We start from the raw sequence: 20686 nt of genomic DNA on the forward strand, positions 1-20686 counted from the left end.
TGTTGATTATTTTATTGAAAAACAGAATATGTACACTCTGCAAGCTGGAACTTTTTTAATGTTTTTGCTAATTACCATTTCCCTTGGCATTACATTCTTTAATATTTTTTGAATAGTCTTCTGCATACTTAATTGAAATCCATTACCTTTTAGTTGGAATCAGAATGAGACCTATTTATTTCTAGTGGACGCTAGCACATATTGGAAATTGGACAAACCAAATGATGTCTGTAACTTTTTCAAAACTGGCATTCTGGATTTTATTGAAAATGTTTCTGCTTCTAGGGAGCCCGTGGGCTTCCTGGTGAGAGAGGACGTGTCGGTGGCCCTGGTCCAGCTGTAAGTACTTCCATTTTTATTCCTTTTAAAAATGTTCTAGTAGCTGCCATTTAACTCTTCATCTGACTCTTCCTCTTTGTTTGTTACATAGGGTGCCCGTGGAAGTGATGGAAGTGTGGGTCCTGTGGGTCCTGCTGTAAGTTTTGACACTGGAGAATTAGGGAGGAATTGAGAGAGCATGGAATGAGAACTATCCTCTTTATCTATTTCCTACAAAATACATCATTTCAGACACTAACGAAGTGTTCTGTGAGGTCTTCTGAAGGATTCCATTTATAAGTCCTATCCCCCGGCCTTCTGACTGATGTACAAAGTAAAATCTACCCTACCATGGGTACCCCGAGCGTCTTGCTTTTGATAAGATCCTAGTAACAAGACTATCTGTCATTTTTCCCTTAGCCAATATTTAATATGACCAAGCCACTTTAAGTCACTTCAATCCCCTGCCATTGTTGTTATTATTGTCATTGTTGTTGTTGTTGTTGTGTTGTTAATTTATGGAGAGGAAATTTCTTACCACCTTTGGGTTTCTGCATTGATTTCAGGGTCCCATTGGTTCTGCTGGCCCTCCAGGCTTCCCTGGTGCCCCTGGTCCCAAGGTAAAGACACTGCTGATCATTGTCACTGCCTTTGGTAGATGTTTTATTATGATGTGAAATATTGTAATTGTGTTTGTGGATAGAAAAGTAATTACAGAAGAGTTACCTTAACTAGCCCCTCTCTTCAAAGTGGATATAGAATGACTAGTTTTTACACCCTCAGCTTGTTGTAGGCCATCTCTCTGCACTGAGCACTGTGAGCTCAGTGTAGATGGTAACATGGAAATTCATTCCATGGGCGCCTTCTGGAATGTACTACCAAACTAATTGGGACTGGCTGCCTGAGACTCAGAGTCTCTTCCTGTCTCATATGTACCCCAGAAACAGAGGTAGGGTAAAACATGGCAACGGTACCCACGAAGGTAGAAACAGGCTAGGAAAATAGGAAATCAAACCCAGATCATGTGGCACCAAACCAGATGAGGGAGACGATCGCAATCCCGAAGAAATTTCATAAGACCTGGTATTCTAAAAACAGAGATAAGCTGTTTCATTACTACTGGGTAATTTCTCAGTGTCGTTTTCTCTTTTAGGGTGAAATTGGACCTGTTGGTAACCCTGGTCCTTCTGGTCCTGCCGGCCCTCGTGGCGAAGCTGGTCTTCCAGGTGTTTCTGGCCCCGTTGGACCTCCTGTAAGTAGCTGTTAATTCTTTAACCTCATGAAGTGGAAGAAAGCAAAAACAGAAAGACGAAGGTGGGGTCAGAGAACAGAAATATTTCTATCAACTAATATCCTTCCTCCTTTTCTTTTCCTCATAGGGTAACCCTGGAGCCAATGGCCTTGCTGGTGCTAAGGGTGCTGCTGTGAGTATATGGGGTGGCTGAAATGTGCTGATGTGGTTTTAAAGGCATTTAAATGACAGTTGCCTTGACAACCAGTTGCCTCATGATGGATGCTATGTTTTTCTTCATAGGGCCTTCCCGGTGTTGCTGGCGCTCCTGGCCTCCCTGGACCCCGTGGTATTCCTGGCCCTGTTGGTGCTGCCGGTGCTACTGGTGCCAGAGGACTTGTTGTAAGTGGTCACAGCTGTGATTTTCATCATCCTGAAATACCGGCTCTGCCGTCATCTCACCACCATCTAGTCTTCCTCTTGTAGTTTTATTATTGCTATTTTTCCTCCTTCAGCATTTTCTTTTTGTGTTTCTTATATAAATGCATGTATATGTGGGTGCATTCCACCCACCCCCCCATACACACACAAGGACATATACCCCCTGCTATCTGAGAACATTATCCAAAGGTAAATGATGCAAAGTTCCACAATATCAGTCTTGTGCTTTCAACCAAAACCATCCCCTAGCAGGTCATTTAAATGTAATCTAGGCATATGTCTTAGAGGCCCTGAGTTTCTCCTTGCTTGATCTATCAATATCTCCAAGAGATTTGTTTGCCAGAGAGTTTTGACAAATGTTTGTCATTTGACCACTGTTTTGTATTGGATCCTAGGGTGAGCCTGGTCCAGCTGGTTCCAAAGGAGAGAGCGGTAGCAAGGGTGAACCTGTAAGTAATTCTATAACCACAGTTTTATGGAGTTATTTTTTAATCCAGTTTGTTTAGCTAGATATGGTATTAAAATTAATTCTTTCTACTTCCTCTCTGTGTTTATTTTATTTTATTTTTTCATTAAACAGGGCTCTGCTGGCCCCCAAGGTCCTCCTGGTCCCAGTGGTGAAGAAGGAAAGAGAGGCTCCAATGGTGAAGCCGGATCTGCTGGCCCTGCAGGACCTCCTGGGCTGAGAGTAAGTTCCAAATGCTCCTAACACCCAGATACAGCAGAAGCAGATGATGGAACCCCTTCATTTAGAATTGGTCAAAATTACTGAGTGCCTTTTCTAGACTAAGGAACCATCTGTTTCCCATCTGCTGTATTAAATCAGTAACTGTCTGTTTGGTATGTTATAAAATTAGTCTGGAAACAGTGTTGACCTACTTTTATAGAATGCTTATCCACACATTCCTTTGGTATTTGGGTGAAGTGTTTTGGCTTATTTCTTAGGGGGATTCCTTAGGGGGATCAAGATTTCTGACATGCATGTCATATTTTAATCAACTCTACCTTATCTGATTCAACGGCTGTCTCTAATTCTCATCCGTTTCATGTCCTTTCTTGCAGGGTGGTCCTGGTTCTCGTGGTCTTCCTGGAGCTGATGGCAGAGCTGGTGTCATGGTAAATTGTCCATCACTCGCTTCACAGAAAGGGACTTGATGCTTCTGGCGGTGGGTATGTTATTAGCTTTAGCACCTTCACTCCTTTTTTTAATAGGGCCCTCCTGGTAGTCGTGGTGCATCTGGCCCTGCTGGTGTCCGAGGCCCCAGCGGAGATTCTGGTCGCCCCGGAGAGCCTGGTGTCATGGGACCCCGAGTAAGTTTCAGATTGATTCTGAGCACCTCACACCTGGCACTGTTTCCTTTTTTTTTTTTTTTAAGGGTTGGTTAATATTTGAAGATAATAAAAAATATCAAAGTAAATTTGTTAGTAGACTTGCTGATGGCTACATTTTTTATTTAACTTTATCAAAGCTTGGTGGATATATTTACGTATTTGGCTAGTTCATAAATTTTCTGTTTGTTACTAACGATGCAGTGGCTATGAGATTTTCAGAATAGGTCTATTTTAATATTTCCAAATTATGTTGGCTCTTCTAGCATCATGAATCTTTTATCTTAATTTGTGAGTTTATATAAGGTGTTCAGGAAATGTATTACGACTATACATTATTAGTTTATTAGACTCATAAGTGAAATCATTTTTCCAGCGATCAGAAAATGCTATAATGTATTCAGCATCACACTAGCTATGGAGAAATGACCTTTAGATCTGTAGACAGTCTAATCCACAGCAATAGAGTAATTTTTTTGTCTCCGTTATTTCTTATGGATGAATATCAACTGTAATTGTACCATAAACAAGTAATATAGACACCAAAATATAGCAATAAAAAAATTCACTTTGAAAATTTTACTAGAAGTATTAGTTTTTCTGTTGTGAGGTAAATAACATGGTACATTTGGCCCATAGAGTATGTTGCTTACAAGTTTTTTGAGATAACTATAAACAGATCTTGCACTAAAATTCATTAAAAGGCACAAAAAAATAGAAATAAGAAATATTTTAGAGCTTTTTTCACACCTCCCAGCTACTGTCTAATATCCTACTGATTTATCCTCGACAACAAACAAAAACGGGGAAAAAGGTGCTCTTCTGAGATTTCAATTAATTTCAGCCTCGAGTATATGAATTAAAATGCCAATATGAAAACATCCTCATTTGTCTTATAGGGTCTTCCTGGTTCCCCTGGAAATGTTGGCCCAGCTGGTAAAGAAGGTCCTGCGGTAAGTATTTCTCATTTTCCATTATATTTTCAAGGACACTTATTGCACCCTTATCAAGTCTGTTTTGTGGCTGATTGATACATGAATACATTGAAAATAAATATCGGCCACATACATCATCTGGGAATGCAAAGTAATAGATTGTAATTATGTAGTACAAATGAATGCAGGGCTGAAAGGAAAGAAGGAAAAAGAAAAACATGGCAGAGAAAATTGAAGCTGGTGACAAGGGCATGGAAAGAGAGAAGAAAGAGGGAAATTGTGTACTTATGAGACTGAACTGGCTGTGTGTGCACTGACATCCTATTTAGAAAAACCAAAGGGATCCACAGTTTATTAATGCTTTATACAAGAAGCTGTATGCATTCAGAAAACTGTTCTGTTTCATCACATGGCAGCACCATGAGCCTGAGTTTGTGAGGCTGTGTTGATGTTGACTATCTTTAAACTCTGGTTTCAGGGTCTCCCTGGTATTGACGGTAGGCCTGGCCCAATTGGCCCTGCTGGAGCAAGAGGAGAGCCTGGTAACATTGGATTCCCCGGACCCAAAGGCCCCGCTGTAAGGACCACCACAACCTCCTCTCCCTCAGCATTTTGTTACCTCATTTCACCAACACTCTAATATTTCCCTCCTGCCTCAGTCCCGTGTACCTCGAGGTGGGTTTCTTTTAACACAGGGAAACCGTAGTCTACATACCACGTTAAAAGTTTACCTCTAATATACCATTTTATAGGAGCCCTGGTGGCACAGTGGTTAAGAACTTGACTGCTAACCAAAAGGTTGACAGTTCGAATCCACCAGCTGCTCCTTGGAAACCCTGTGGGGCAGTTCTGCTCTGTTCTATAGCTCAGTATGAGTTGGAATCGACTTGACAGCATACCACGACACAACACAACAACATACCATTTTATACCTGCTAAAAATCCATCTCCTGAATAGTATGCTTCTGCAGGCACAGGTGTAATTGCTATATCTTCCTTGTCGTATCTGGGGGCTGCTCAAATAACGGGCCATGCCTTAGAAAACACAACTGAAGGACTAGGAATTACAAAAAAACAAAAAGCAAGAAAGAAATTTTGGTTCAAACTTGTCACAGTTAATTTAACGTTAAGTACGCAAGGTTATTATTATTTTTTGCTTCTTTATTATAGGGCGATCCTGGCAAAAATGGTGATAAAGGTCATGCTGGTCTTGCTGGCCCTCGGGTAGGTGCTAACTTTTGTACACGTCTACTCACATAGTATTCATCTAAAAAACACACAGAAATTGAGGCCATCTGATATCATTCCGTCACTTTCTTTCCAGGACGGCACCCCCAAGTGTCTTTTTACCATCACGAAATCCCTTTTATTTTTTAAAACCACATTTATAAGGCAGTGAGCTATAACAAGTCAGAATATATGTTAAATCAAAAATATTTTCAGAAGCGTTATTCATCTTGTGATTAAAAGAGTATGGATGTGTTAGTATCGTTCTCTGGGTTTTAGAAACTGCCCTCCATCCATTGACTTCCCTTGAGCCATATCAAAAGCTAGCAGACAATATTTGTGCCTTGGCAAGGAACCCACAATGAGTTAAAGTGATGCTAAAATGACAAGCTTGTTTTAAGGAAGTAATGCATGAGGCTTTGACGCATCTTACACTGCCTGGCTCCCCGGTAACCATGAGCCTCTCTGTTAAATATTTTTAGGGTGCTCCAGGTCCTGATGGAAACAATGGTGCTCAGGGACCTCCTGGACTACAAGTGAGTATATCTCCCACTCTTGTTCTTTCCTGCGCCAAAATGTATCAAGTTCCTCAAAATGACCATCTCCTTTTTCCAGTCCACAATTTATGTAAGTAGATGGCAATAGTGGTATATACATCTCTATTTATACTTTCCTGTCACTTTCAGGGTGTCCAAGGTGGAAAGGGTGAACAGGGTCCTGCTGGTCCTCCAGGCTTCCAGGTAAGTCAAATACTACCTTTGGTCAGATTATTCAGCTGCAAATCACAATTCCACTCTACCCTCACCAGGCAGAACATGATCTCAGAACTAAAACAATAAAGGATATATTTTTTCAGTGCAAACTTTTGTGTAATGCTTTAATTACACAAAACAGTGATCATGTTCATATTAGATAGCTCTCCCCAAAGCCCAGTTATTAGCAAATCCTATGAATAGAGCCATAAAATTGAGATTTGTATTTCTTTCATCTAGGGTCTGCCTGGCCCCTCAGGTACAGCTGGTGAAGCTGGCAAACCAGGAGAAAGGGTGAGTAAAACAAGTGATAGTAAGTTCACCTAAACTTAGTAACTTCCCCTTGTTTACTTTAAAAGTTATACCCTATTGGAGTGCAATTATAACATGCAAAAGGAAATTTCGTATTTCTTATGTTAATGATAGTGCTCTACATATGTTGGAGCTAATGGAAAGAATGTGCCGAGTTACTTGTTTCATGTTTTAAGGACTGAATGAAACACACATTATGAAAGAAAAACCTATCAGTGAATATTTCATTTAATGGCCTTACTTTTTGTATTATTCTTGGTAATATTAAAATACGAATTATTTCCTTCCCCATACAGAAAAAATAAATGCACTAATTTTCCATCAAACTAGAGACTGAAAAATTGCTTTTAATGTTTTTCTTGGCATTCAGACATGACACCGCTATCCCATAATCAGAGCATGAGCTCTGAGTCATTTTCTCTGTAATTGTGATGAATGTGCCTCAATTCAGTTACATTCTGTGGCCTGGTCTCCTTTGTCAACAATGGGGCACATTAAGAGGACAGCTGGTCAGTGATAAAGGAGATACACTTGGGTATACAATTAACTAGGTAATGTGCAGAATATGATAATTTCTATTAAGAAGGCAGTCTGTTATATAGCTACAAAGTATGCAATGTCTGATATTGTTCATTATTAATTATTGTATTATCAAAGGACATAGTCCATTTTGTCACTTTTTAAAAGCACTAAACTGAATAATGGGAAATTTATATTTGCTGATACCAGGCCTGGAATAGGTATATCTCTGGTATCAGTGGAATTCTCACTGTTTGTATCTTCCATATACAACTGAAAGTTCTCTCGTTCTTAAGAGCCAGTGTATTTGTGTTACCATGTAGACAAAACCTATCCAACTCTATTTCACTCTTTCAGAACCTTTTTAAATATCATAATCTACGTGAGCTTGCATTTTATTTCTTCTCCTGTTTTGCCTAGGGTATCCCTGGTGAATTTGGTCTCCCTGGTCCTGCTGGCCCAAGAGTAAGTGGTATTTAACTTTCATAAACTTCTGGCTGTGTGTTTTTAAAAGAAGCAGCTCTTTCTCCTTAAAGCCACTAATGATCTTGCAGTAAGTTGCTGGTACTCCTCTGTAGTCAAAATGTAATCTGTAGAGAGTGTTAGATTTCTAAATAGATAGAAGACTTCTTTGTTTAATTGCTCATATTTCCTATTTAAAAAACCACGTGGATATAAGAAATTTAGATGAACTAATATGTGTATTATAGTCGGTGATTGCTATAGACAGGTATGATATATTTAAGGAGCCCTGGTTGTGCAGTGCTTAAAGCTGTTGGCTGCTAACCGAAAGGTTGGAGGGCTCCGTGGGAGAAAGATGTAGCGGTCTGTTTCTGTAAAGATTTACAGCCTTGGAAACCCTATGCGGCAGTTCTGCCCTGTCCTATAGGGTCTCTATGAGTCGGAAACAACTCGATATCAACGGGTTTGGTTGGTTTTTTATGACATATTTATGACAGTGGCTCAGTCTAAGCCAAGGAAAAGTAATATCTTACTAAGACCTAAAGTCAGTTTTTACAATGTGTGTTGATGTTCACAGTCTAAAGCTGAAATCATGAGTCTGATCTTATAAAGAAAAATACATTAAATATATTTATTTTGTCTATGGTCATTAGAATACCTGGAATGATTAGTTTGCCCTTGAAGTATGTGACGAGTTTCCAAATATCTAGGAAGCCCAAACAAATTTAGTGTCAATATCATAGAACCAGGTTATAGCAAGGTCCTTTGAAACAGTTGCAATATAGACCAATGTGTTAAGTATTCTGTGCCATAAATTCTATGTCATAGTGATAGTTAGATGCAAATTTGGAATTATACATATAGAGAGCCTAGATATATACACACACATACACATATTTATATATGTATATACATACTCACATATACTCTTGAATATTATGTCTGTTACATCATTATTGCATGTGATCATGAAAAGGGGTCATAGATATAAGAATACTAATCTTGTCTAGAACTGACGTTGCTATTCAGCTAAAATAACACAGTCTTTCTCTTTGAATACTATGCATAACTGACATCTATTTTTATCCACAGATCTATCATAGTAAAAGACAAAAAAAAGGAAATGGATCCAAAGTTTGAATACTATACTCTACACGCAAAAATTGTATAGTTATAGTCACAGAACATTAAAGCTGAATGAGACTTTAGAGATTATCTCATCCTATCCCTTCATTTTATGTGATGAAATCAGAAACAAAAACAATTACAGGCAGAAACAGACTCAAAAGCTTAACAAGTGTGAACTCTGGTGTGGAATACAGTATCCCTGAAAGTGATGAATTTTGTAACGTTCCTCCTAACCCCTTTATTTCAGGGGGAACGTGGTCCCCCAGGTCAGAGTGGTGCTGCTGGTCCTACTGGTCCTATTGGAAGCCGTGGTCCTTCTGGACCCCCAGGGCCTGATGGAAATAAGGTAAAAAACTTTGTTATATATTGCTGGTTTGGTCCATTCTACCCTTGAATAAGTATATTCTTTACAGTAGAAGAATTGTTTTTCAGATTTGTATTTATTTCCAATTCTATAATAATTTCCATTTCAGTAAATGACAAGTTGATTCCAGCGGACTTCAACTATTCCAGAGGAAAACTGTGGGGGAGGGAAGAGAAAGTTATCACAGTGTTCTATAAACATAAATGAATTAGTATTTTTTCTCCTGTTTCTTTTCATAGTTTTTACTTTTGTTATAGTCTAAAAACATCATACACATTTGGACATTATTTTAGAGCACAAAATTACCTTCCAACCTCCCACGCCATAGAGTTTCATAAAGTAGTCTTAAACTTAAATGTTAAATTTTAGTTTTAAAAATTTATATAACTTTAATAATAAGAGAATTTATGATGATAAAAATTAACTGTACAGTACATTCAACCCAAAAACATCCTGAAAACTTGTGTTCCAAAACAGAATCTGTGCTTTATATTTTAATGGAGTTTTACATTTCTGAAAAAGAGATTACCACAACAAACAAACTCATATTACTTCTGATTATTACCTCCAGGGTCTGAGGAATGTAAAAATTAGCTGCAAAAAGCTATTTTCGTATGTAGAGGGATATTATTGGGAAAAAAATTAAAAGAGGGAGAGAGGAAATAGGAAGGGAAACATGGTTCTGTGAGGCAGCAGAAGAACTTTCAAAGGGATTTAGCTCAGAAGCTAGTCAACAGGTTTTAAGCGCTTGAAATTGTATGGTTTTATATAAAAATGGAAGCTATAGTCACTTTGAGATTAAAACACACACATTTCCCCAATTGATGGGGCCTCTTTCCATGTTTCCTGTCTGGGCTAAGACACTTATCCTTGAACAAATTTATGGGTAAACATTTTTCATTCTCTGCCTCCCATTGTCCTATCCCCTCCTTTTCCATGCCTGTCTTACTTAAAAAGACTGAGAGCAAGTTATAGGGGAATCACAGCCACTCACTCTCACTACCTCTTCTCTTGACCCACTGTGTCATTAATAGCATCTCCCTCTGTTATATTCTCCCTCAATTCAAAACCCTCCTTTGTGTCTCTAGGCAAGAATACAGCCTATTAAATCCTTAAATTGGAATTCTTTGAAGTGTTTGATTCTCCACTTTCTTCTTTCGCCACTGAAATAATTGATTTCACATGTCTTTGATTCAAGGGTGAACCTGGTGTAGTCGGTGCTCCAGGCACTGCTGGTCCATCTGGTCCTGGTGGACTCCCCGGAGAGAGGGGTGCTGCTGGCATACCTGGAGGCAAGGGAGAAAAGGTACCCTTTCAGTGCTGGCCCCTAATACATAGTGTCGATGAACTCTAGCAAAGAAGTCTGCACAAGGGTGCCCCAGTTTTTTTTTACATTTCTTGGCAGGTGGCATGGCAACATTTTGAGATTTATCTGTATATATTTCCCTCCGCCACCTAGCACCTACGCATTTCTAAAGTCACTAAGCTGGCAAAATTCCTTGCTACCATGGAATTTCACGCAAACAGATGGTGTTGAGTAATACATGAGGCTCATTTTAATGCCAGTAACAATAATGCCTCTTCCTGCCCTAATTAATGGGAAGAAACTATATTGAACAGCTGTCAACCGTGCTGCTGCATTAGTTATGCCGTAAGAGTGATCAGGCACTGCTGCCCATTGTGATGTTGCCTTATAGTCCTGTCCACACGAATTCATACCTTGCTTGATTATGCTTCAGAGGAGTGAATCGAAATTAAAAAAAAAAAAATGTTTAGTAATAATCTGTAATTATTTTTTTCTTTTTTTTTTTTTTCCTCGTTCAACATCCTCTAGTAGGGAATAGCGACATTACTAAAGATTTTAAATGACTGAAGATACTACAGCATCTTCTATAAAAGCACTTTAGATTAATTCTTATTCAAAAATTTGGTCAGAAAACAAAAAGTTGCTCTTGCTTTATACTTTCAGGGTGAAACTGGTCTCAGAGGTGATACCGGTAACACTGGTAGAGACGGTGCTCGTGTGAGTAAAATTTTGTTTGTTGGTTGGTACTTAGATTATCTTTCCTACATTTCACTCAATTTGATTTGAGAAGTTTTTCAAAATGGAACTGACAAAAGAATGGTTCAAGCACGGTAAAATAATAGCCCATTCTTTTCTGGGTCTATGAGTAATAATATTTTAAATGTTCCAAAATAAAAACTCAACAGAAGTTATTCCTTGGAAAATCATCACCTAAATTTTCTTTCTTCATATTGTTAACTATACCAACTACAAGTTCAAATAGTGTTTTAAAAACATACATATCTCTTACATTTTAAGAAACCATAACCTCTAATAAGGTCCTACTTATTCAAATGTATGCCCTGAAAATTTATCACTCAAAGAGCAGTCCCAAAGATGAGCTGCAAAGAGAAGCCCCACATATTAGCTCTTAACACCATGGTAGGTGCCAAAAAATAATGTCATAACTGTAATAATCCCACCTACAATGTTGTTGTCATGGCTCTTCCAAGCCATAAACTGCCCTGGTTCTTTCTTCCCACCTCTACCCCAGGGCTGCCTCAATCCAGACCATTCCCGATAACTCACTGTGGCATGTTCCTAATAGTCCTTCCTCTGAATCTCACAACCCTAACAATCCCAAACACAACTCCTCTCTGCCGCTTTCCAGGGGATTTTATAAGAGCAGAGAGTTCAGATCGTCCAGATTTCTAACCTGCCCTTGACTTACACATTTCCATAAGCTTTTTATTGGGGTACCCTCCTCCTGAGGGTAGCTTCTAATAGTTTGGGTAATTAGAGGTAAAATCCAGCTAGGTTTTCTTCATATCTAACCAAAGTGTGCAGAAAAAGTGCTCAGCCACTGTATAAGCTCAGGGAAGGGAATGAGTAAGTTTACTTTTGATGGTAGTATGGAGGTGTGATTAGTAAGACGTGTTTCCTTTTTGGTTCCAGGGTGCTCCTGGTGCTGTAGGTGCCCCGGGTCCTGCTGGAGCCACTGGTGACCGGGTAAGCATCCATTTTGACCAAGTTGCAACTCTCTGAGCCAATAGCCATAGCTAAAATTTCCTGCCTTCCCTAGTTCCAAAGAGCCCCAGCAATTCATTTTTATGGCTTGGTATAAAGCCCTCTTATTTAAAAAACCTAGCTGTTGTGATGGGGCCACAGGAAACAAATACTGCATGTTTAAAGTTCTCTTTCCCTTCCTATAGATGTGCCAGTTATCTGGTCTATACTTTAATCCCTATCATTTGTTTTAAAGTCTTTCTCTGTTGCCCATTAACAATATCCTAATGCACTGAGCCTTCTCAAAGCTTTCAATTGTAAAAAATCAATAAAATACATATTGTGCCCATTTCACATTGAACAGTCCACTTAAAATAGACCTTATTTATTGTATTGAAAAGATTGCAGCAAATAGATCAGCCCTGTGTCCATCTAAAAATTAAAATGTCCTCCTCCTGGTATTGTGGGTAGTGTTTTAGCAAGTGTACGAGGAATACACCTTCAGCCCCCAAAATGAATATAACATTAAGAGGCGTAAGAATCCACTTCATTTTACTCTGCGAGATGCGCATTACTCTTCTTTCCTGAAAAAAAAAAATTTTTTTTTTTTTTTTTCCTGAGGCAACTGCAAACTCTGGCAACAGCTCACTGTGAACTACTGGCCTCTCTCCCTCCTGCCCCTCTGAGCATCTAGAGCACGTTAACAAACTCTTCTCTGGTCCCTTTATAGGGTGAAGCTGGTCCTGCTGGTTCTGCTGGTCCTGCTGGCCCTCGTGGTAGCCCTGTAAGTAGATACTTGGGTAATTTTCAACATTCATACCTCACTACTTTTAGACATCAGTAAGCATTACTGAGACATTTTTAAATTGCATCTCCCATCCAGGGTGAACGTGGTGAGGTTGGTCCTGCTGGTCCCAACGGATTTGCTGGTCCTGCTGTGAGTATCATGTAATGAAAGTTAATCTGAAAACATCCTAATTTGGGGAGTAGGGTGATTCAGAATACCATAACTATAACTGTTCCTTTCCAACAGGGTGCTGCTGGCCAAGCTGGTGCTAAAGGAGAGAGAGGAACCAAAGGTCCTAAGGGCGAAAATGGTCCTGTTGGCCCCACTGGCCCAGTTGGAGCTGCTGGTCCAGCTGTAAGTTGAATTCACCGGTGGTCAACATAGCCTACAGTTAGTTACTCATGTGATCTTAAAATTCAACATAAGTCCGTCAAGTGTCTACTGTATGCCAGAGAATATACTAGATACAAGATGACAAAAAATAAGAATTAATACTTAAAATTAATTTAGGTTTTATAAATACTGTCTTATTTTAATTCTTTGGCAACCCCATAAGGAAATTGACATTTATTTTATATGGTACAGAAAATCATTTTTAACTTCTGAATATGCTTATTTGCTTCTAAGAGATAGGTGAATGATCAATTTGAAGATCAATGTAGCATTTATAAGAATTTTCTGTTTTGTGACTTGACCCTATCATTTTGTTTCCATTTAGGGTCCAAATGGTCCCCCTGGTCCTGCTGGAAGTCGTGGTGATGGTGGCCCCCCTGTGAGTATTTAGAATGGACTCTGAGCACTTTCCTTTCTCCAAAATCCATCAGCGACAACATGAAAGTTTTGAAATTTTTGGTAAATCTGGACTGTGATAAGGAGACTCTGGAGATTCAAGTTCATTCTCCTCAGAGCAATTCTGATATTGAAGTTAAAGGCCAGGTACATGGGATGTTGATTTAATCCCAGCTGGGTCTGAATGCAGTGTATGTTGCTACCACCTCATTTGACGTAATAACCAAGATTGACCCCAGCTTGTCAAATTGTGAAATAAATAAAATACCTCTTTGGGGCCCTTTTTCCTTTTGTTGGTGCCCCCTCTTCTTTTGCCTGACCAAGTCCTTCCCCCTGGCTTCCAGTGCTCTCACACTGACTCCCTAGAGGCCCAGAGCTCCCCTGGATTGATCTCCTTTGAGTTCCTCTCTCACTAGACAGCATTTAATGTCTAGGTCTTTTGTATGCCTTCCTCTGTTCATTATCCATTCCCTTAGCACTGAGCTACGATAGTTATTAATATATATACATTAATGTGTAGTAATGGTAGTGTGTCATCTTCTTACCCTTATAACCATCAAATGTATTAGCATTTAAAAAGGACCATCTAAGCTGAAAGGCAAAATCTGGGCATCGCAACAGTGGCTTGCTAGTAGGGAAGATGTAAAAAGAAGAGCCTTTAAGTCCTGGTTGAATAATACCTTATAGGAAGCTGCCTACATCATATACTGCTTAGTCCATTCCTGGTCACATGTATGGGAGATTTTCCAAAAGAGAAATGCCCATCTTACTTAAACCTTGGAGTTGGTGTTGACTGTGCAATTGTAATGTGCTTGATTCTTAGGGTGCTACTGGTTTCCCTGGTGCTGCTGGACGGACCGGTCCTCCTGGACCTGCTGTAAGTAAATGACTTCAAACCTATGTGTCCGTTAATTAGAGCCAAAAGACCTGGCATCTGGTATAAAACTGATAAGAAAGTCTCTATGAAAACATGTTACTGATGTTTACTATTACTTTCCTGGTCTGAAATCAGTGTTTTTGAACCATTAAAACAAAACCATCACAAATTTTGCTTTATAATATCAATTTAAGAGGCTTTTTTTTTTTTTCATACAAACACCAGTCCCCTTTTAAGGTCTTTGTTAAAAGTAAAAAATCCAGAACAGTTTTAGTCATATATCAGATATTTCTATATCTAATTACCCTTTATGGCCAACATTCTGCCTCTATTGTTAAGGTATAATTGTTCCTGAATTTAAAAGTGGTTTGGCCTCTAATTTAATTCTGATTCAAACTCTCCTGTCAGGACTCAAGAGAATTTAATTAATTCCCAAGGATTAAGTCTTCCAGTTAAGGTTTCAGGGAAAGAAAATAGCAAAGATGTTGGTTTCTTGGAATCCTTTTACAGGGTCAAACGAGAAAAATCTTCGTTCCCTGTAGACATTTAATTAAACTTAGTTGAGATTCTTCAGTTATGAACAAAATACGAGTACTGACTTTCTTCAAAAAGAAATTGGGGCAGAGTCCTCTGAAACCCAAAGTTCCGTTCATTTACAACTAACCATTATAACTCTATATAGTCCTGATTCCAGTATACCAGGGTGCCAATGGGAGGACACTGCTTTTCCTCACAGAATTTTGCCACAGACTCTGCTTCAATCATTTGCTTCTCACAGCTTCAGGAGAAGGGAGATAGGTCTATAGGAAAGAATGCTATAAAGTCTAAACATTTCCCCCACATAGCCAGGACATTATTTTGTTGCATCACACTATTTGCCTCTCAGTATCTAGAGCCTCTGCTGCTCTCTTCTAGGTCCATGATGATTAGCAAAAGTGTAGGATCACTATGAGTCGGAATCGACTCGACAGCAGTGGTTTAAATAACCTCGTACATTTGCTCACAGGGTATTACTGGCCCTCCTGGTCCCCCTGGTGCTGCTGGTAAAGAAGGCCTTCGTGGTCCTCGTGGTGACCAAGGTCCAGTTGGCCGAACTGGAGAAACAGGTGCATCTGGCCCCCCTGGCTTTGCTGGTGAGAAGGGTTCCTCTGGAGAGCCTGGTACTGCTGTAAGTGATTTCAAACTCCTTTTTATTAATACTTCATGTTGAGGAAAAATAAAGCCTTTACCCACCTCTTCAGGTGCATATATTTGTTGGGCTCTCAATTAGAGCTCAGTTGAGCCAGGAAATCTGTCCAGCAGATACTGAGGTGTCTGTCATAGCTTTCTCAGATGATCTGAAGGCATTAGACAAGGATGACAATGAATGAGAGGACTCACTGTTTTATCAAAATGTGCCTGTAAACTGTTCACAGCACCTTACTGGTACTGGAATTACAACAGAATCCTATTGTGGCCATTCTACTGTAAATCCACTGGTCTGAGTAAGCTGGCAATTCCCCTAACATGCATTACCCAGTTTTGTTGCTATTCTAAAACTTAACTTTATTAGACCTGGTTCGGTTAGAGGTCAAAGTCAAAATAGATAGTATGAAAACTCTACTCTCCCACCCCAGATGACTTCCTCATCTTTAACTACATATTTTTTAATTTTGTATGAGGTAAAAAAAAATATACATGCCAAGATGTAAGCTCATTGTCATCACTAGAGAAAAGATATCCAAGAATATGCCCTTCTAATATCAGGCCCCTAGCCATTTCCTGTACTGAGGACAGCTCAGTCTCACAATCTTCAAGTCAGTCTTGTGTTATCACCTAGACTCTTTACCAAAAATATTCACTATTTTTCCTCTTGTTCAGGGACCTCCTGGTACCCCAGGTCCTCAAGGTATTCTTGGTCCTCCTGGTATTCTGGGTCTCCCAGGCTCGAGAGGAGAACGTGGTCTACCAGGTGTTGCTGGAGCTGTGGTGAGTGTTTGACACCATTCTCTGTCTTATTAACATAACAAAGATTTTAAAAGCTGCCACTTCAGATGTGACAGATTGATCACTGAATAACTCCACTTAAGATTTTTTTATTCATCACATTTTCTTTATACAGATCACATGTCACTTATCTAAGAAGCTTTAATACTACCTTACTTAGACACACTCTACAAAGACACAGCTTAACATTATGCAGAATGATTTTGTTCTTTTTACATGCTTAAGAATGATATAAGCTCTAATTGCATTTACTCCTCTGCAATATGAAATGCTAGCATCATTTATCCTGCAGGAAGAAGGAAACTCTGGAAGTTCTGAATCATTCCATTAAACCTCATATGTGACAGCAACTAGAAACCATCTCATCTCCATAAACTCCATCAACTTTATGAATTCATTTCACTTGAGATATTGAGCAAAACTAGGCTCAACTTATACAGAGTAATATTCTGTAACTACATAAAGCTGACCACCTAAGTATATGGGAGGGGAGCTTGGATCATTAATGTACTTCTTTTGATTTTGTGGCCCACTTATGTTCGATTTACCTTCTCACTTCAAATTGGAATCTCCTGGCTGGGATTGTTTTTGGAGGGTGAGGTTAGCACTCACTTCAATGAGACACATATTTTATCTTCTCTCTCTCTTTAGGGTGAACCTGGTCCTCTCGGCATCGCAGGCCCTCCTGGTGCCCGTGGTCCCCCTGGTGCTGTAGGTAGCCCTGGCGTCAATGGTGCTCCCGGTGAAGCTGGTCGTGATGTGAGTCCAACACTTGATCTGTAAAAAAAAACAGAGCAGTATTTCTTATATGTGTGTAACTTTATGTCCTGACATTCTTTTATTCCAATGATCTGTTTCTCCACAATATCTACATGTACTGACCACTCCTAGTATTGAAAATATGAAAAAATTACTTGGGCTGGGGACAGGGACTTTAACTAGCATGCTTCAAAATTTGGCCAAAATATTAAAAACACCTCTTCAAAAAATCTACATTAGCAAGTTTCGTTCCTAGTTTTTAACAGTCTGAAAGGGGGTTCACTAATGAGCACTGGAAGTGATGAAGGCAAAGTAGCCAAAACACAGGAGCTAGTGAACAACAAGACCTCGCCAAATACCTTAACATGCATGGTGTCTTCACAGGGCAACCCTGGAAGTGATGGTCCCCCTGGCCGTGACGGCCTCCCTGGACACAAGGTCAGTATAACTCTTTGTCTCTTTAATTTAAAAGTGATTAAAATACAGCCCAGGTCAAGGCTAAGCTTCATTCTGTCTTTGGTAGGGAGAGCGTGGTTACCCTGGCAATGCTGGTCCTGTTGGCACTGCAGGTGCACCTGGTCCTCAGGGCCCCTTGGGTCCCGCTGGCAAACATGGAAACCGTGGTGAACCTGTAAGTTCGTAAATCCGAGCCCCTTAGCACTCTTATCTTCATTGGCATCACTTCCTGCACGTCCCCACTCTTGGGGACTTGTGGGGGTATGGTGGGGAATCTTGGGCTTGACTGATGTATTTGTACTTTTCTTTTCCAATTCATAGGGTCCTGCTGGTTCTGTTGGTCCTGTTGGTGCTATTGGTCCAAGAGGTCCTAGTGTACGTACATGGTGAAGATTTCTTTACAAAATAACATTTAGAGAGTAGTTTGCACCATCCCTTAATAAAATAAATAATACGTAGGCTAGACTTTATACTTGTTGTTTTTAGTCTATGTTGAGAATTGCTACAAAAAGCATGATATATTTTGTCTTTTCGCTTTATTTGTATTCAGTAAGCACAAACACCTACCCACTTTACAGATAGCTCAACTAAAGCAGATTAAGGGAAGATCGTTCGAGATGGGAGTAGCACCCACATGGCTTTTATTTCTTTGCATGTCTTGAGTTACGTTTGTAAACTGATTAAGCAGCATCTATGGAGAAGTGAGTGCCCTTAAAAACAAAAAAAGCAAATGTTCTATTGGCCCTTCTCTTTCTTTATAGGGTCCACAAGGTGCTCGAGGTGATAAGGGAGAGGCTGGTGACAAGGGGCCCAGAGGTCTTCCTGGCTTTAAGGGACACAATGGATTGCAGGGTCTTCCTGGTCTTGCTGTAAGTAAAATGTGGCCATCCGACATGTATACCAGTCTTAACGGCCTTCAACTCAGAATTATCTCCCTCAAACTTTCACTGCTATTGTTCTAAAACATCCTACATCACATCCATTTTCCATTCTCTGGCTAATTTCATCTCTCGGATAACACTCTTTCTTTCATCCCACCACGAAAAGGTAAAGGTTAAGGGAGATGGAACTATACGTATATTAAAATCTCCTGGCAACAATGTCCTTCAACCCCACTTTAAATAAGTATAATTAGAAGAATTACTAAATCTGCACTGCTGAAATAGCTTGTAGAAAAAAAATAATTGAATATAATAGATATAATGGGAGAAAAGAGCCCCACTTTACGTTTTCAATTTTCTCAGTCCAGAGTCCATTGAAACTAAAGTTTTGCCATTAAATTTGAAAAAACAAAAAAGTCTTAGTATTGACATGTGTTCTGAAAATGTGATTTTCCTATTCTCTCTTTAAAGGGTCAACATGGCGATCAAGGTTCTCCTGGCTCTGTGGGTCCTGCTGGTCCTAGGGTAAGTCAACCTCAGAGATAGTGTATTTCTGAAATAGAGGTTTTAAGGTGGGCAGGGAACCCCAGCCTTCTGCTCTGTTGCAGATGTTTTTCTGGCTCACACAGACTTGGTGTCATTCTTCCCTAGGGTCCTGCTGGTCCCTCTGGCCCTGTGGGCAAAGATGGTCGCCCTGGACATGCTGGTGCGGTTGGACCTGCTGGCGTCCGTGGCTCTCAGGGTAGCCAAGGTCCTAGCGTAAGTATGATTCTGGGAAATAATAAAGAGCATCACTCACCTGAAAAATAGTTTCTTCAGACTAAAGCTAGACAATTGTGAAAGCACATTAAACCAGTCAAACTTCAGTATGTTTTCTAAAATATGTAAAAATGGTCTATATGCAATGGTACTTTTAAGCCCATACCTGCAAGTGTACCTGGGAGCAAGTTACTTACTTACATGAATTTGATTCTTTTTTACTTATTAGAGCATGCTTTTGTATGAAGCTCAGTTGAAAGCCAGCTGTCAATGATGTCTCTCATTCTGAGAAATAAAAAGCCTCTCTTTTCTCACTTTTATCGCTGCAGGGTCCTCCTGGTCCCCCTGGTCCTCCTGGACCTCCTGGCCCAAGCGGTGGTGGTTATGACTTTGGTTATGACGGAGACTTCTACAGGGCTGACCAGCCTCGCTCACCACCTTCTCTCAGACCCAAGGATTATGAAGTTGATGCCACTCTGAAATCTCTCAACAACCAGATTGAGACCCTTCTTACTCCTGAAGGCTCTAAGAAGAACCCGGCTCGCACTTGCCGTGACTTGAGACTCAGCCACCCAGAGTGGAGCAGCGGTAGGTCGGGGTGTCCAAATCAGACTGACCCTCTTCACAAGCTGGGCTTTTCAAAATCAGTTCCCACTGATGGAGACTTATTAGCATTTAGTTTTAGAGTTAAATTTGTATTTGGGTAAAAATTTTGTTATGCAAAATCATACATAATTAATGAAGCATCATTGTCTTCTCCCAAGCAGCCCCTATTCTCAAGCATCTCTTAATATATAGTTTTGCCCTTTCCATAATAATCTGCACCCTGATTTGATTTTTTGGGGAGAAGAGAGGAGAAAACTGCCAAATCTTGAAAATAGCAACCCTTTTCCTGTTAAATGTGGAGTAGACAGTATAACAGTACAATTAAAAATGTTACTTGTTAGAGTCAACCTTTGGGTAGTAATTACTAGAACACACCCTCTGCTCAGTGAGAGTTTTTATTATATGGGTCTTATTTTCTTAAAAGGCTACTACTGGATTGACCCCAACCAAGGATGCACTATGGATGCCATCAAAGTGTACTGTGATTTCTCTACTGGCGAAACCTGCATCCGAGCCCAACCTGAAAACATCCCAGCCAAGAACTGGTACAGGAGCTCCAAGGCCAAGAAGCACATCTGGTTTGGAGAAACTATCAATGGTGGTACCCAGGTGAGAAGTCCTACAAACACTTCTTCTTCTACTAATTAATATTTTCTTAGGATTGTTTATTTTTCTTGTTTACCAAAATGGGCTCGTTAAACAAAATCCTGCTCATTTCTTGGATTCCAGTTCTGTCCTGGATTGGACAAGATGGATTG

General features: G+C 39.8%; 1 protein-coding gene across 1 annotated transcript in view; it reads left to right on the top strand.

The window, feature by feature from the left end:
• The window catches only part of COL1A2 (collagen type I alpha 2 chain), a 36850-nt gene that overhangs the window by 13661 nt on the left and 2503 nt on the right, over positions 1 to 20686 (top strand). The window contains exons 14-50 of the mRNA XM_049893601.1: positions 286 to 339; positions 431 to 475; positions 885 to 938; positions 1472 to 1570; positions 1698 to 1742; positions 1853 to 1951; positions 2386 to 2439; positions 2571 to 2678; positions 3053 to 3106; positions 3203 to 3301; positions 4219 to 4272; positions 4733 to 4831; positions 5425 to 5478; positions 5964 to 6017; positions 6168 to 6221; positions 6474 to 6527; positions 7485 to 7529; positions 8902 to 9000; positions 10217 to 10324; positions 10988 to 11041; positions 11978 to 12031; positions 12759 to 12812; positions 12912 to 12965; positions 13062 to 13169; positions 13534 to 13587; positions 14428 to 14481; positions 15488 to 15649; positions 16342 to 16449; positions 17119 to 17226; positions 17611 to 17664; positions 17750 to 17857; positions 18004 to 18057; positions 18444 to 18551; positions 19035 to 19088; positions 19215 to 19322; positions 19652 to 19910; positions 20353 to 20537. Of these exons, the coding sequence (XP_049749558.1) occupies positions 286 to 339; positions 431 to 475; positions 885 to 938; positions 1472 to 1570; positions 1698 to 1742; positions 1853 to 1951; positions 2386 to 2439; positions 2571 to 2678; positions 3053 to 3106; positions 3203 to 3301; positions 4219 to 4272; positions 4733 to 4831; positions 5425 to 5478; positions 5964 to 6017; positions 6168 to 6221; positions 6474 to 6527; positions 7485 to 7529; positions 8902 to 9000; positions 10217 to 10324; positions 10988 to 11041; positions 11978 to 12031; positions 12759 to 12812; positions 12912 to 12965; positions 13062 to 13169; positions 13534 to 13587; positions 14428 to 14481; positions 15488 to 15649; positions 16342 to 16449; positions 17119 to 17226; positions 17611 to 17664; positions 17750 to 17857; positions 18004 to 18057; positions 18444 to 18551; positions 19035 to 19088; positions 19215 to 19322; positions 19652 to 19910; positions 20353 to 20537 (3072 nt within the window). The remainder of the gene's footprint in view (positions 1 to 285; positions 340 to 430; positions 476 to 884; positions 939 to 1471; positions 1571 to 1697; positions 1743 to 1852; positions 1952 to 2385; positions 2440 to 2570; positions 2679 to 3052; positions 3107 to 3202; positions 3302 to 4218; positions 4273 to 4732; positions 4832 to 5424; positions 5479 to 5963; positions 6018 to 6167; positions 6222 to 6473; positions 6528 to 7484; positions 7530 to 8901; positions 9001 to 10216; positions 10325 to 10987; positions 11042 to 11977; positions 12032 to 12758; positions 12813 to 12911; positions 12966 to 13061; positions 13170 to 13533; positions 13588 to 14427; positions 14482 to 15487; positions 15650 to 16341; positions 16450 to 17118; positions 17227 to 17610; positions 17665 to 17749; positions 17858 to 18003; positions 18058 to 18443; positions 18552 to 19034; positions 19089 to 19214; positions 19323 to 19651; positions 19911 to 20352; positions 20538 to 20686) is intronic.

The sequence above is a fragment of the Elephas maximus genome, chromosome 8 (assembly GCF_024166365.1).
Source record: "Elephas maximus indicus isolate mEleMax1 chromosome 8, mEleMax1 primary haplotype, whole genome shotgun sequence".
Taxonomy (NCBI): domain Eukaryota; kingdom Metazoa; phylum Chordata; class Mammalia; order Proboscidea; family Elephantidae; genus Elephas; species Elephas maximus.